Genomic DNA, 16228 nt, shown 5'->3' on the forward strand with positions numbered 1-16228 from the left:
ATTAATACCCGTCTAATGCATATCTATCTCTTTTTAAACAATATATAAAGGAGACATAAATAAAACCGATTAAAAAATTACATTTGGACATTGACATTACTGGCACTGACAATAAACAAATAATTTCAAAATGGCCGGTCTTTAAATTCCTGTCGCGCACATTTTCCGGAGAGAAAGAGATAATTTTGCACCGGTCTCTCATATAGATGTATACACTCATTTTGCACTTTACACGTTTTCCTTTGAAAAATGTGAGGTAACTGAGGATTACGTATCAGTTATTCCCCAAAGAACCTTTACATAGAACGTGACACTGACATCAATTTTTGCTATCAATAATCTTAAAAAATTGTTGATAAGGCAATGGATCAGCACAGTGAGCAATTGAGTGAAATTAGTGAGCCTTCTGAGGAATCCCCTTCAGAAAAAGACAGTCCCCCAATATTTAATAGTGGAGTGGAATCATCCCAGGAAACATCTACTAAGGTGGACTGTAAACAAACACTTAACGAAAAGACCCCTGAGAAAGACATAGTCATTCCAGTGGAAGTGAATGTTCATATAAACAGTACCACTCTAGAAAAACCCTGTAATGTTACAAATAATGAAGGTGAGTCAGTTTCATAATTTTATTAAATGAAATTGTAATTAGTTTGATTTAAAATGAACAAGCCTTTATGTACCTATGGTTTATTTACATATTCTGTGATATCGTAACATATTGAGGGTAAAAAGGCATCAAAATTTTCAATTCGTTTTCACAAAAAAATATTTCCTAAAAATAGCTTATGCTGACTTTTTTATTTCTTCTATCCTTTGTCAATTATTATTAGCTCATTATTACCAAGAAAGTCATAACATATAAACCAAAAAATAATGGCATTCATATGTTAGTTTCCATTGAAGTCATCAAAATAATTGAAATAGTAAAATGTATGCTATTATCAATGTATTTATTTTTCTTTTATTCATTCAAATTCACAAAGTTTTATTTCAGTTAACTCAACAATATTCTCTTCTGAACCTTCAGACTCAGAAGTTTCTAAAATTCAGCAAGAAGTAACCAAACTTAATATATCGGAAGTTGATATAAATGTGAAGAAACAAAATTCAATACCTGCATCCAAAGTGGTAGTTAATAGGGAGAGTGACTCATTGAAAAGTCTTTTATTGTATGAGGGAAGCACTGATAGTGAGGTACGTTAAAACATATTTATGGTGGTACTATTTTTGTTTTGTGGGGTACCTCATTATTTTTTTAAATAGGATAGTGATGTTGAGAATAAAAATGAATCTGTGCCATCTGCCAAGATGGCAAAAACCAAAGCAAAGACTGTTAAATCTTCAAAAATATCTGATAGAGAGCCATTAGATTATTCATCTGACTCTGGTAGTGGCTCTTCTGACTCTGAGAGTGATTCTACTGCCTGCACTTTATCATCGGAAAGTGATAGTGATAGTTCAGTAGGAATTTTTGAACATTCAGATGATGATTCTGGGTCTGTGATAATTACTGGGGACAATGATATTAGGTATTTGTACTTCTTAATGTAGTTACATGAATATGCTATAGTTATTAGAGCTAAATTTTACAGACTTCTTTTAAAGAAGAGAATTTTCTTTATTGATTTCACTATGTAAATTTGTTTGTGAAGTGGGTGTTCATAAAAAATGTTATCTTTAGAAATGAGAGTCCTAACAAAGGAGCTGTAAAAAAGACACAAAATAAAACGAGTCGTGATGAATTAGTATTGTTGCCTCCAATTCCAGATTTGTCTCAACTAACTATTAGTTCAGATGTGGAATTTATGCATATGGGGAGGGTTTCTGCTATAATTTTGGAATGTGGTAGGTATAACATTATGCCATTATAATATCAATTTTAAATGAAACTGAGTAATATTTTAGTGACTGTTATAGCTCTTCCAAATACTCCAGCATTTGATTTAGACACAATGCTTTTTATAAATGATGAAGTTGGCAAAAAAAAGAAACCTTTGGGTCCCGTTGATGACGTTTTAGGTCCTGTTTCTGAGCCCATTTATTGTGTGAGGTTCAATAATGAAAACGAAGTTAAAGCAGCAGGAATTGAATCTGGGATGAAGGTATTTGCAGCTCCAAAAAATGAAGAATTCACAAAATTTGTTTTTGTGAAGGAGTTGCTAAAGTAAGTTCTGTTGTTGCTTTATAGCATGAGATAACACTTTTCTTCACTTTTTCTGTAGAAAACTCTTAATAAAAGTATTATTGTCGTTGAAGGTATATTAGTTGTTATTGAAGTTACAGACAGAAAGTTTTCTCCATTTTTTGCTCAATTTTTATGAAGCAATAGTGATAAAAGTTATTACATTTTCAGCTTTATAGATACAGGGCGTTTTAAAAATCTATTTCATTTATCCAACATTACATCAAGATAGTAAACATGGAAGAGTTTTTGTCGCAAAATCCAGAGGAGTACTTCATTAATTCTGCACTACATGATTTTTGTTTTTTTTTTTGAATAGCATGAAATAAGGAAAACTTCACATTTCTTTATTAATTATCATTGATGCCTGAGTGAACTTGAATTATTTATTCCAGTTCTGCTGTCAATTATGCAGTAGAAGTACAGAAACATAATACAAAACCACAGCTATAGGTTTTGGTATTTAAAATTTACCTCTTTTAGACTAAAAGGAACTGACGCCTCCTGGTTGAATGACCAAGAACAACCTACGGAGATGGCCGAATTTTCGGATGACGAAGAGGAACGTGCGAATCACTACAACCAGAAAAAAACCTCCGGCAAACGGAAGCTCGAGGACAGTGTGGAAAGACATCGACAATACGAACGAACCATGAATCAATGCAACACCTTAAATACGCGAGTTTGTAGACTTATGGACACTCATCGTAGACTCTCTAGACATATTCATCATCACTCCGGAAATACTGTCGCAGCGCTCACTTCGGAGGTGCCACCTCCTGGTTGCCCCGAGCTTTCATCGGTTCTTCCCGCATTTAATCCAACGGTACCTCCACCTGGATATGGACCGTTTGGTGTTGGGTTTTCGCAACCTTATGTTGGTCCATCGAATATGTTTATGCCAGATATGATAATGAGCATGCCTGTTCCAGTATCATTATCGGGATTCAATTTCAGTTCAGCGCCGCCAGCCTTTAACAGTGTTGAAGGACCACCTGCACCTTAGCAAGGTAGTGATTCAGGGTAAGACACTGATCCATATTTTTTTATTGTAGTCTGGGCTTATTTGTAACAGTATTTTGTGCAATGGATGTGCGTTAGCTAGTGTCGTTATTTTTTTCCGCCAAAATATCCAGATTCTTTAGTATTACCTTTCTGTACATTCATAATTCGCGGACTCCAATGTCGTTTTAAATGTGGATATTACGCGGTACCACGCACAAAATTCCTAAAATTTATAGAACCAACCGCTATTATGTGTGTCTTTAATTTTTTTCTATATTCGTGTAATTTATCATTTGCAAAAGATTATTTTCTGTGAAAACACTGAAAATTCAAAGCGTAAGTTCCAATTTTGTTCTGAATGTTTTTATTTTCATTGATATATTACTCTTTGAGTGTACTACATTATTTAACTTTTTTTTTTCTAATGAAAGCACTTTAATATCAACTGCTTAATTCCTTTTAGGAGGAACCCGATTACAGCAAGAACCTCTTCTCATCAAAATCCAGACAACTACTTCACAAACAACGGGCGAAATTACACGAGCACGGACCCACCCACTTAGCACTAGCCATTTTAATATCCATTGTTCCAAAAATTAATAATATTGTTCTCAAAGGCAAATGCTTGGTGGTTGGATTGGCACATTTAACTTTGGGTTAAATAGTACAGTCGTTGCACGAACCATTTAACTGTTGTTTCCCTATAAATGTCTACAATAGAATTTTAAGTTTATTTTTATGAAAAGGGTTCTGTAAATTACTACTTTAGACACTTATTTCTGTTTTATTTCTCATAAAGGGGCATAACGCGTGGTGAGTTTGGCAGAAAAATGGATTTTGAGTTGTGAAGTTTTCTTATATTATTCGACTAAATCTACAGTACCCCAATGGATAAAGTAGGGGAAACAGTATTTTGTTTGCGGATAACGTGATATTTTGATGTGATTGGTATCACTATGTTGCTTCCAATAATTGATTTTATTAGGTATTTCCTGGCTAGTAATAGGTGTCTCTCTGGTAGTGGAGTAAATTTCTCGCTTAGATTGTTTAGGTTTTAATTAAGCACTTTTGTTGGGACAAACTTTGTATTTATGCTGACTAGGTTTAGGTGTGATTTTCACCGACAGGGTTTTTTTAGATATGAACCTAGCTATTTAGATTTTATAGCGGTACTTATTATTAAAACAGTGGTTCTAGGCAATGTTAAAATTCGCTAGCGTTTGGAGTTATTTTGTTTACAGATTTATTTAATTTCCACTAATTCAGGTTAGTTCATTAGGGATACCTACTAACCTCCATATTCTCCGAAGGCCAAAGTCGAATTTAAAATCTAACCGACTTTGAAGTTCGACTTTAGTTTATTTGGATAATATGGAAGCAAGAGGTGAGTTCTCAGCGAAACTACTAGTAGCCATATGTATCTCTCGTTTTAACACTGTTTTAAATTATTTTGTACATACTGCAAAGTTGTTCTTTTGTTTTTAATATGAGTTTGGTTAATATAAAATATGTTTGTATGAACAGGTGTGTCAATTTTAGATTCCTATATGTTGTCCCAAATTTTCTCGACTAGCAATTATCTCAAAATCCCATAAATATACCAAAACGGTTTGATTAAACAGATTTAATCAAAAATTCAAATAATGAATTCTAATGTATTATTGATATTTTTTAAACTACATTAAAAAATGGTGTAGTTGCATTCCTGTCAACTACTTTAATTCTGGAATAATAAAATGAAAGATAGTAGTTTGGTTAATCGAGATTGGAAATTAAAAAACTACATTCTCCAGGTTTCAACAATTTTTATTAGTTTCTTCAAGTTGTCAAGAAAAAGAAGAGTATTATACTACAAATTATCGAAAAAAAATTGTAATAAATATGTAAACATTCATATGTATATTCCTAGTTATTACATGTATACAACTGTACTGTGTTAAATATTAGATGTCAAGATAATGAAGTGCATCATAAGAACCCTAAAGTTACGAGACTTGTAGTGCCGAGAGATCTAAGACGTGAAAACCATAACTGCTTCATCACCGTGTTGTATATATTATTTTTTCCACTTTTAGATTTGATAAAATTATTTACATTAAAATTAAATTAAATTAATAATTTGCAAAAAATACTCTTTTTTTGTGTGTGTATAAAAAACTTATATGTGCAGACAAAACTTGCGATAATACTTATCTTGATTAACAAGTTTGTGTTTATAATAAATAAAACGGCAATTTTATCCAATGAAATTGTCGGATGTAATTTTTTGACCAATCGACATGAAAATATCTCTTCACTCTTATATATTCTTCTCACTATAGAATCTTGATTCAGTAGGAAAATCTTAGAATAATAATCGAATTTTATACATTAATAAAATTATTGTTCTCATTCTCACATGTTTTTCATATTGTAGAATAACTCTCCAAGCCCCTGATTTTAGAGGAATATCTGATAATGAGAGTAACATTTTTGACAACGATGATTGGTCAAAAAATTTCAATTGATAATTTTTTTGGACAAAAATTTGAATTACAGGCCTTCGTTACATATTACAGAAAATGGTCAAAAACTAAGCCTGCGAAAACGGTAAACATGTAATGCTGACTAGCGTTTGTTACCGTTAGATTTAAATATTCATTCTAAAACGAACAATCTTGAAAACAATTAATTAATTTTCTTACTAGAGCGAGTACATCTATTATTTTTTCTAAAACATTAAATTTTTTTGAAGATCGATATACGGCAATAAAAAATAATCGATAACGTTAACGGGTTGCTTAAGGTAACTAGTATCGGTCTGTATATTGCGGCATTCGTTAGTGCTAATTAGAATAACCCTTTCGACTAACGTCAAAATATGTGAAAATAAAGTTAACGTAAAATAACTCGCTTAAAATCTCTCTATTTTTCCACGAAAAAAAGTTTGCTATTTTAATTTTTTACTATTTTGAACAGTATTAAAGAACCGTTTTAACTTTAACAGCTCAAAAAAGTTATTGCTTAGTAATGGCAAAATATTAAGTCTTGAAGATATTGATATAGAATAGATTAATTTTGAGTGTAGTAGCTATGTCCATTTGTCATCAAAAATGTTTCGAACTAAACGAAGAAACGAAATTTAAGCTGAATCAATAAATGGCTTTCCTGATATGTTTGTGAGAAGATATGAACAAAGTAAAATTGTTTATGGAAATCTAAATGAGTATAAATTTAATTGAAATTTTCATTTTTTTTCTTAAATATATTACAAAAATGTTCATGATTTTTTCAGTAGTACCCCCAAGTAAACCCCCAATTATTGAATCTGGAGTGAAATGCTACAAAATGGACAATTCAAGAATTACTTTCATTTTTAGGTGTTTTTACTATTAATCAATATTAATTCTGTTAATGTAAATTTCCATAACGGCAGTTTCGTAGAAGACACAAGTCTTCTTTTCCTAAACAAAAATACCCCCATATTCTTAAAATGCCAAAAGGAATACGCCCCTGCGGTATCTCTTCCCGGTATTGATCTCCCTCATTTCATCCCTTTTTGAACACAAGCGCAATGGGTTCCTGTTGCATCAAATTCCGCCCGCGTGAGCCACAATAGTTAAAATAGAAAAAATAAACACGCACATGATAAACTCCTAATTCTCAGTAGTAATTAATAAAAGTGATGTGAACATTCTTCATCACTGTCATATCGGGTTTTTATTACAGGTAAAATCTACATATACGGGTAAGCCTAATGTAGTGAGTGCTCGTGATGAGTCGCAGCTCAAGATAAAATGTAGTAAAAGTAACAACACATATGGTAAGATCATTTATTGAAGAAATGTCGTCAGTCGACAATCCCCAGACTGCTCCAAGCTCAGGAGAAACGCCTAATTTGATAGCTCCTCAAACGCCGGTATTGAGTGTCGCTTGCCGCATTCTGAGATCACCGAGTCACGAGAGTGTCACCACTGACCTCTCATTATTTTCCGTGAGTTCTGTGGATTCCACCGGAGGAAGGCGATTGTTAAATTTTTCCAAATATGATAGAGGTCATAGCCCCAACCCGGATAGCAGGTGCCAAAATAGGTAAATTAGTATTGAAAAATTCAACTATCTTTCGAAAATGGGCGCGTTTTAGACCTGCTGACATACCAGAGATTTTATGGTTTGAAGAAGAAACTGAGCTAATTCGCAGTTGCGCCGCCCTATCATCTGCAGTAGGGCTGCAAAAGAGTTTCAGTACTAGCGACATAAGTCAGCTACCATCTCCTGATGAAGGGCCTACTTTACAAGGCCTTCGAAACGCTGTCTCAGATTTGGCTTTAAATTCTTTGCAACGAAATGGGTTTTTGTTAGAACATGCCAGACTGGACCATACCTCTCGGTATGTTTTCGTTTTTATCTTGATACTCTCATGCAGCTTTACCGGCAAGTTGCACAAAAGCCTTGTGGTAGTTTTCAATAATTTTATTACAGGTAATATAACACAATATAACAAGCGCCTTCAAAATTATCGATAAATTTTAGAGTAATGTGCAAAAATGCAGTTTGATATGAGAAAAGCACGAGTGCATAATGCACGTGAGCATTGTTCTAAAATTATCTAAAATTTTCGATGCACGAATTGTACATATTTGGAGAAGAATTTTATGAACCAAATGCAATGCATGATAAGACTCCTTTGTAAAATTTTTAATTCGTAAAGACTGCCAAATTTAATTACATTAAAATTTGCTGACACAATGTTATTGCCCTCAATGTCTGTTAATTAATACTTACTTAATACTGCAAAGCAGAGGTCCCAAAACTTTTTAGAGATAGGGCCTCACGTGAATATATATATAATACTATGAGCAGGCCGGACATAAAGTTTTATACAAAAATAATATTAACAAAATGACTTATTTTAATTTTTAAACAAAGAATTCAGAGTATCGTTGGATTGCAAATGTATTGATTGTAATTGTACATTCATATCAACCTTATCAGGATCTATTTCAAATGGATATTGGAACAAAATGAAATTTTTTTCATGTTTACAAAAATCATTAAACCGCATATGTAGTTTGTTTTCTAATAACACAATTTTTCCAATGCAACTTTTAGCTTAAAGTGTAAATTTCTTTTGAATAATTTTCTGCAAATTTTTGCAAGGCTGAAAATGTGAAAAATGATTTTGTCGCAACTGTTACTTGAAAAGAAGTAATTTTGTTTGAAATGATTTAACACGTTCGCTACCACGGGTTACATACATACATATACAGGTATATATGCGACATAGGTGTGCAGTACAAAAGTGCATCAAGACAAACGTGTGACATGAAAAATCGGTGTTCAAATGGTAAAATTGGTTTCTGTTTACGATTTATCAAATCAATTTTTAGATGTAGTTAATCCATCAAGACGGTAATATGTTCTTTTCACATGGTTTCCATCTACTCGTTTATTTATAAAGTTTTTTACACATTCTTTTTCTCTCAGTGTGATGTACCTTTATACTACGCCCATGTACGCATCACTATTTTTTTATTACATGATATGACTGGGCTGAAGTATCTGTAACCCTGGAAATCTCTGTTATTGAATTACAAAGTGTCAAAAATAATGAAAAATGCATCATAAACTTGTCACACTAGTGTAACACACAGACATATTGTATGAAACTTTTACCTTTACTTTTAGTTTTACTTTTACCGTATGCCCAGAGTCACACATTTGTAACACGGTCTTTTTCCTGCACCATCGTGTTTTTAATATGTGACTTAGTGTTCTGATTTTTTTCTGATTTTTTTTAGAAAAATTAAACGAAGTGTAACGTTGGGTTGTTAACAGGCATACATATGTAGCAAAAAATGGCGTGGAAGTGAACGTGTTAATATGGAAAAAGAGTTTATGTACAAGTTTTCCTTTTCCTTGCAAGTTTACATTAAGAGAGTTAAGATGTTTATGTCAGTCAAAAATTCTAGATCCCACAAGCACAAGGGATTTGAAAGTTCTGAAAGTGGCCTTAATCATTTTGTCATAAATATATCAATTTTATTTCGTAACTCAAAGAAGCATTTTTGCAATTTTCCGCGGCTCAACCATCGTACTTTAGTGTGGTACAATAAATTATCATACATAAGTCCAATATGCCAAAAAAAGCTGTTTATGATTAAGTCTTTCTATGATGATGAAATTTACTGCAGAAACGACAATAGACATCATGCGCATAAAATTAAACATTTTTTCACATAAAGTTTATTTCTTGAAAATTTTCGATACGTTTTTATAAGACATTAATATTTAGTATAGTGAATAATTGTGATATTTTCCATGTGGCCACAGGTTTCCAGTCTAGTTGACATGATACCGATACGGTATCGGTAACCGACACGACCAAAATGCTGTAAAAAACTTCGAAAAAAAGAATTTGTGCAATCTTGTGATTAAATTAGGTCTGGAAATGCTTTGACAAAAAGTTGTGAAAACTCATTATAGCCACGTTCAAAAGATTGTAACACTTCTACGAACTTTTTACTCGAAATATTGTTTGTTATCTTTAGTTTGGAATATTTTATGTTTTCATTAGTTTTGTTACAAAGACACGATTTCAATTTGCGAAATTCAATTTAACTCGTTCCTTGTGTACAAAATATAAATTATTATACCTATGGTGACATACATATCTGCACTTAAACGCAAAAATCTTAGTACAGTACACTACTTGATTAAAAGATAGGAATATTTTCCTCGAATGAAGTCAAAACTTTATTTTATTTAAATAGATGTATTTTATTATCTAATTCTATAATAGTAATAATAATAAAATCCAACAAAACCTCAAACTTAATAAAAAAAATAAACTACATTTTCTAATAATAAATTAATTTCACAAGTCTTAGTACACCAACCAAATTCCCATTATTTATGAATATAGAAAACAAGACTGCACTTGTTATGTTTCCTTAATATTAACATACAGAAAAGCAATAATTTCTAGTCAGTAGTATTTATTTTGTCACGTAAAACATGGGCAGAATGGAGCTGAGTGAGGGTAAGCGGCAAATTATTATTAATTTAAATAAAGAAGAAAAGTCTTATATGGAAATTTCAAAAATTGTCAATAGAAGTTGGTCTACCATTCAAAAAGTAATTATAAATAGTTTCAAATACCAAAACAGAATTAAGAATAAATCAGAAAGTGGGCGTCCAATAAAGTTAACGGAGCGTGACAAAATATACATTCTCAATGAAACCAAGAAAGATCCGATGAAAAGTGTTTCGAAATTGGCAATGGAATTACAGCAGTATTTTGAAATTACTGTTTACGAAGAAAAAATTCGATCACTTCAGAAAGGAGGATATAAAGGATGTAGTGCACGAAAAAAACTCTACAAGGTGGTCCGAAATTAATGGAACACAGAGAATAAGCGGATTTTTGGTGTAAAAATAATCCGATTTACATAAATTTATGTTTATATATCAAAAGTTAATAATAACCGAGATATAGGGTGTTAATTTTGAAAAAATAAATCACATTTTCTTCAATAACTTTCAACTACATCAAGCTAATTTTATGAAATTTTATATCCGGGGGTTTCTTAAGATGAGAAATTCAAATTTATGAACGATTTTACTGTATCTTCTAGAGAGCGCCACCAGCGACCATTAGGATACCTTTAAATAGTTGCAACATTTTTGTGCCACGCTGTATGTCACTTTTGAATAGAAAAATCTATTTCTCCACCTTTTCTACTGAGAAATGGTATACCTTATGTGAATCGCTAGAAGCAGCAGTTTTCGAGAAAAACGCATCTAAAGCTGACTATGCATGCAAATTATTAAAACAAAAAGCCGGAGTCATTAAATAAAACACGAATAAAAGAAAAATTTAAATTGTTTATTTATCAAATTTTATAAAAGAAAAGTAATTTTTTTTATTATTCTAAAAAGTTATTTATAAAATTTATAAAAATATAAAAAATATTTTTAGGGGGTTCTGATGATGTGTCAGTGAGTGTAAAACCATACACGGACATCGTTGTCGTGCCAGTGTTGTGTCGGTTGTCTATCGAATTGTTTTTTATCCTCCACGACAGGATGTTATCAAATTTGAAATCAGATATTTCACGGAACCCCCTATCAACTTATTTTTTGCACAACCTATATAAACCAGTATACCACTGGTGGAAATATTTTCGGCTGACTGTATCTTTTCTTGTGTTCATTAACTCGGCCGATTTCCAGACGATATAATAAGAAGATCGGGCGGCATTTTATTAAAGGAATCGTAGATTTTTTTGTTTCCAATTTTAAATGGAAATCTTCAGCATATATGTAACATGTATCCATCACATTGCTGGAGGCGTAGAAATGTAAAAATCAAAGGTAAAGACATTTTTACGTTTTCGGGTGTCTCATTCAGTTAAACTTTTTTGAAGGGAGAAGAAAAAAAGTCGTGGTTCCAGGATTATAGAACCTAATATTTTTAAAGAATATTTCCCCCTTATGTTTTAGCACATGTTTGATATTTTAAATACTTCTTAAAAGTGTAAAATAAAATGTTTTTCTCAAAAACGGTCCCTTCTATCGTTATCAACCAACAGCATATTTTTTAGTATTTTTTTGAAGTATATTGAAAAAGCACTTATTGTGTTTTTATCATCTAGGGTGTAAGAAAATTACATTATTCTGTTAAAGTTGGTTAGTCTTTAGAGAACAAAACGAAACAATGTATTGAAAAGACATCATGTTAAAGAGTTCTAATTAGATTTCATCAAATTATTGATTACTAATTTAGAAATTTATTCAAAAAAATATATCAATTTAGATCCAGTACGGCTAAAGCTATAGGGGGGAGCCAGAATAAAAATGAAAATTCTGTATTAAAATGGAATTATAAATATTAAAATGGTATTATTTAGGTCTTGTTCGACATGGGTAGCAGTAGGAGATATTGCGTCAACATCTCAGTTGCCGTCCCCTCATGGAGGTCAATCGTCCACCAATACTACTGCCGCGTCGACACAGCAACCTCCAGCCAGTACACCACCACCTCCAGCTTTCACAGCTGCAGACTTCATCCGATCGGTTAATAAAAAGGTCCTTTTTCCTTTAATCTTCATTTTCAACTTGACAATAAAATCAAATTTAGGTCCGGCAAAATTATATACGAAGAAGACTTCTTACTACTTACAAAGCCATAGAACGATTATCCCAAAGCGAGTTTAATTTGGATAGATTGGAAGTTGCTCCGGCAACTGCTCAAGCTAGTATAGATCCATGTTCTCAAAGTGTCATTACTCCAGGTAGCAACTTTAGGCATATTAAAATACCTAGCTTATCATTGTGATAACAGAAAGTGTTAGATATAAGATAAATTTTTATTAGTACATACAGGGTGTTCCGCATTAGGGTAAAATATTTTAACAGAGTACTCTCAGCAGTGTCAGTTTCGTACTTGACTGTTTACTCGAACTCCGCCTTGTGTCTTTCGTGCCACGGTAGTCGCGTATGAGAAAGTGTTATTTTCCACACTTCTTAGGAAAATTACTCTTTTAGGGCCTACAAGACTGACAGTACCGAGTTCAAGCCCAACGCCAAGTAAAAGCCCAACCACGTCGAGTAGTACGAATGCGGCAATGCTCAGGGCAGCCAAATCGAGGGCCGGGAAGAATTTGCCCTTAACTATAAGGGACGTGGAAAGGGAACGAGGAAAACCTTTATCCAAATACGAGAGGAATATGATGATTTTTAATTGGCTTCATACTTTGGACGACACAGCCTTCGTGGAGGGGATACAATAAAGTAATATGTAAATGGGACAGGTATTTATGTCAACGTTGGTTAATTTCGAAGCTGTGCAAAGAAGGGTTGTAACAATTTCTCGGGGGATTATTTTTCATAGGAAATTATACTGAGCAGTGTGATTGCTTGTACTCTAGTGACTTTCGTATATATATCTGCTGTAACATCGTATTTATGAATTATTATAATTATTATTGATGGGTATATTGTTTCAGAGATCCTTAGTAAATCTAACGAATCGATCAGACTGCCTCACTGACTACGACTACCAATTACTGTTTGAAGCTCTAGTTTTTTATCTATGAAGCTTTCATTGTTCCTACCCCTCAAGCGTTAATTATCAATTTGACACGCACGGTTGGCTTCTTAAGACGCGGATGAGCATTGCACTAAATCTAGAAGAGTTACGAAAAAATGTTCGATAGAAAACTTTAAGATGTGTATGAAAACCACAAAAACTTTCATTTTCATTAATCATGCTGGGATGGTGAAATGTAAGAATCAGAGATAGGTAACAGATTAATCCGAATCAGCGGAAACTATCTCGCACATCGCCGGTTATTGCACTTCTGAGATGACAGAATCATCTTTTTCTTTCTAATCGGATATCCAATTTCAAGTTAACATTTCAATTTACCTTTATTTATCAGAAGCGTTATACCGGGAAAATATGCCGACACTTACAACGGATGCGTAAATTCTTTTTTCTATGTCAGAGTGTACCATTGTCACCGACTCAAAAATAATATTAAAAGACCCTCGATTTCTGGATACTTCCATTTCCTACGAGTTGCGCACGCAGTAATAAGGAAATAAGCGTATTTCCCACCGCTTCCTATTGGTGTCCATAGCAACAAAACAAAACACAGAACTATCAACTGTTCGGCAGCCATTTTTGTAACGCATGAATCGAATTTTGAAGTTTAGCAAATTAATTCTTTTTATTTACCATAAATTGTTGTAGTTGTAGGAAAAATATTGTATACAATTTGTACAAAATCACCATTTCCTACTAATTAATATTTCGTTGTATAATATGCTATCTCTTTCCAGCGTGTGGTAAAGTAGCGTTTCTGCAGGCATCTGCAAACTGAAAATAGCACTTTACTGCTATTAGCAGGCAAAAAATTTACCGCTCACAAATTCAAGTGGCAAATCTTGGTGTCAGAAATCTTTGTGGTCATTGTCTAGCCATATGTCAACTGTATCGTCACGCATGCGTACGTGTAGGTGTAAAGTTCTCACTACACCGACATTTAATTAAAAAGTTGCATCCGCATGCGCTAGTAGGAAAAATATTGTACTTAACACGTGCGAAGTTTTTTCACCGCACTCGACTGCTTACTGAACGGCGTGAAGTAAAGTTGTAACTGTATTCAACGTGCTGTCAAATATTATTTCCCGTACTTATTAAGTAAATATCTATGTTCTGTTTCAAGATAAAAATCATAGGGTTTCCGCATTGTTAAAACGTCACAAGAGTACCTATCGAAATTAAGCTAATTTTCAGTTTGTTTGTTCTTTGGTGTTGGAGATACAAGATGTCTTAACTTCGACCCTCACCGATGTGATCTTGGAAACTGTAAGAGATACAATCTCCTTCAAATTGATGCAAAATTCCGTATTTGAGTAGTTGACAAATTTAATTTTAAAAATTCTGGAAATATTTGCAAATCTCTGGATAAAACTGTAATTTGTGATTTTGTAGTTATTTTTTCCTTGTAATAATTTTACTTGAAAATAAATATTTTCATTCAACACGTTTTGTACATAACATATTTCAGTAACAATACGTTTTAACAGGTTTAAATGGCAATAGTCCTGGACCTTTAAATAAAAATAAAGTCGCATCTTACGAATCTCTCACGCTTTCCAATATCACAATGGTGAGCTTCGACTTTCGGACACCTTGTACATAGTTCCAAATTGAATATCATAAATCTCTTCCTTACAAACCGTAAAAACAAACAATATTGAATCTGTCGAATTTACTAATTTTATGACAATGATACTTTAATAATTAATAATGTTATTCCCTCAAACCTAGACGAACCGTTTTAGCAAAATAAATACAGTAGACACTCGATACCGTGAACATCGCAAAATGTAAATCTCCGGATAATGTGAATCACATTTCTAACACATTAGCCATTATATAACATGAAGAAATTATTCCGTTACCGGGGAACTATTTACTTCCGCGAGTTCCCTGGCAGTCCCACTCGCTACGGGGTTCCCAGACTGTTGTGCCCGGTATTTCCCCAGCCTTGCTTTGTAGTTTACTGACAATCGCCTATACAGGGCGGTGAAAATTTCAATGCTCACCATTGGTATCTTGGAAACCACAAAAGACACGAGGTTGGTTAAATTAGAGAAAAAGTGTCAAAGTTGGGGTTCAGTCAATATTCGGAAACAGTGTTGCTAATTTGTTCTTATTTTCCGAGATATTGGGAACAATCTGAAAAATGCCAAAATTTAATTTTCCAAATAAATCGAAAGCTAAAGATTCTTCAAAAAATGTTTTATATAAAAGTTTTACAGTTTTCTATGCTCTATATGGTGAGCATCAAAATTTTCATCGCTCTGTATAGTGGTGTGGACTTTACAGACCTCATAGTTCTAAAAAGACTAAAAGAAACAGCACTTGTGCAAAAAATTACAAATCCTAAGAAGCAAACTAAGATTTCAGCCTTTTTTGTCACCAAATAATCCGTTTTGTGCTCTATTTAGGTTAACCCCCGTTTACGCAAATAAACCACTAACGTTAATGTGCGTCGTCTTATTTTGTTAACGGTATCGAATATCTACTGTAATTTATCATTCCTATAGTCTGCATAGTAGTTGGCAGATACCTTTTAGTTCTCATTTCTTGTTCTCTCCTTTTTCGTTGAACTTCCACTTTTGAGGTTCTTAGTTTCTTAAAGACAGTCTAAAATAGGGTAAATCATTGGGCCACCCTGTATAGTATATTCCATCCATAAACATAACGTGGGTCATTAAGCCATCAGTACTTCATCAATCAAATAAAAAATATCGTCATCGTGGGTCTGATCTTTAACACTGAACTAACACTTGTCAGACCATCAGGCGAGATTCTAACATTTTTTTTTCGTTAATATAATATCTATACACGGAAATTACTATGCTTGCAAATCATGGTATTTACTGCTGTTAATAGATGTTGCATACATATGTAAGTAGGTAGCATCTGAAGAGGTCTAATTCCCAAATTAACTCAATTGTCCGCTCTCTTCTACTAAGTGA

At 33.0% G+C, this 16228-nt stretch overlaps 3 protein-coding genes across 5 annotated transcripts in view; 2 read left to right on the forward strand and 1 right to left on the reverse strand.

Annotated features, from left to right (window-relative positions):
• Positions 1-16228, reverse strand: part of LOC136420101 (cyclin-dependent kinase 2-associated protein 1-like) — a 41471-nt gene that overhangs the window by 15556 nt on the left and 9687 nt on the right. The gene's annotated exons all lie outside the window — the stretch shown is intronic.
• Positions 109-4711, forward strand: LOC136419869 (H/ACA ribonucleoprotein complex non-core subunit NAF1). Its single transcript, XM_066406450.1, has 7 exons — positions 109-610; positions 998-1197; positions 1267-1532; positions 1685-1848; positions 1909-2167; positions 2669-3208; positions 3654-4711. The coding sequence occupies exons 1-6, from the start codon at positions 364-366 to the stop codon at positions 3189-3191; spliced, it is 1659 nt and encodes a 552-aa protein (XP_066262547.1). The 5' UTR covers positions 109-363; the 3' UTR covers positions 3192-3208; positions 3654-4711.
• On the forward strand, positions 6726-13611 carry LOC136420004 (uncharacterized). Of its 3 annotated transcripts, none has more exons than XM_066406629.1 (6): positions 6726-6992; positions 7038-7261; positions 7314-7559; positions 12082-12259; positions 12312-12465; positions 12719-13611. In XM_066406629.1, exons 1-6 carry the CDS (start codon positions 6990-6992, stop codon positions 12961-12963), a joined length of 1050 nt encoding a protein of 349 aa, XP_066262726.1. In that variant the 5' UTR covers positions 6726-6989; the 3' UTR covers positions 12964-13611. The 3 variants fall into 3 exon arrangements, with proteins under 3 accessions (XP_066262726.1, XP_066262724.1, XP_066262725.1); XM_066406628.1 differs by having other exon boundaries at positions 6747-6835; positions 6899-7261; XM_066406627.1 differs by having other exon boundaries at positions 6726-7261.

Source organism: Euwallacea similis, chromosome 3 (genome assembly GCF_039881205.1).
Source record: "Euwallacea similis isolate ESF13 chromosome 3, ESF131.1, whole genome shotgun sequence".
NCBI classification, from domain to species: domain Eukaryota; kingdom Metazoa; phylum Arthropoda; class Insecta; order Coleoptera; family Curculionidae; genus Euwallacea; species Euwallacea similis.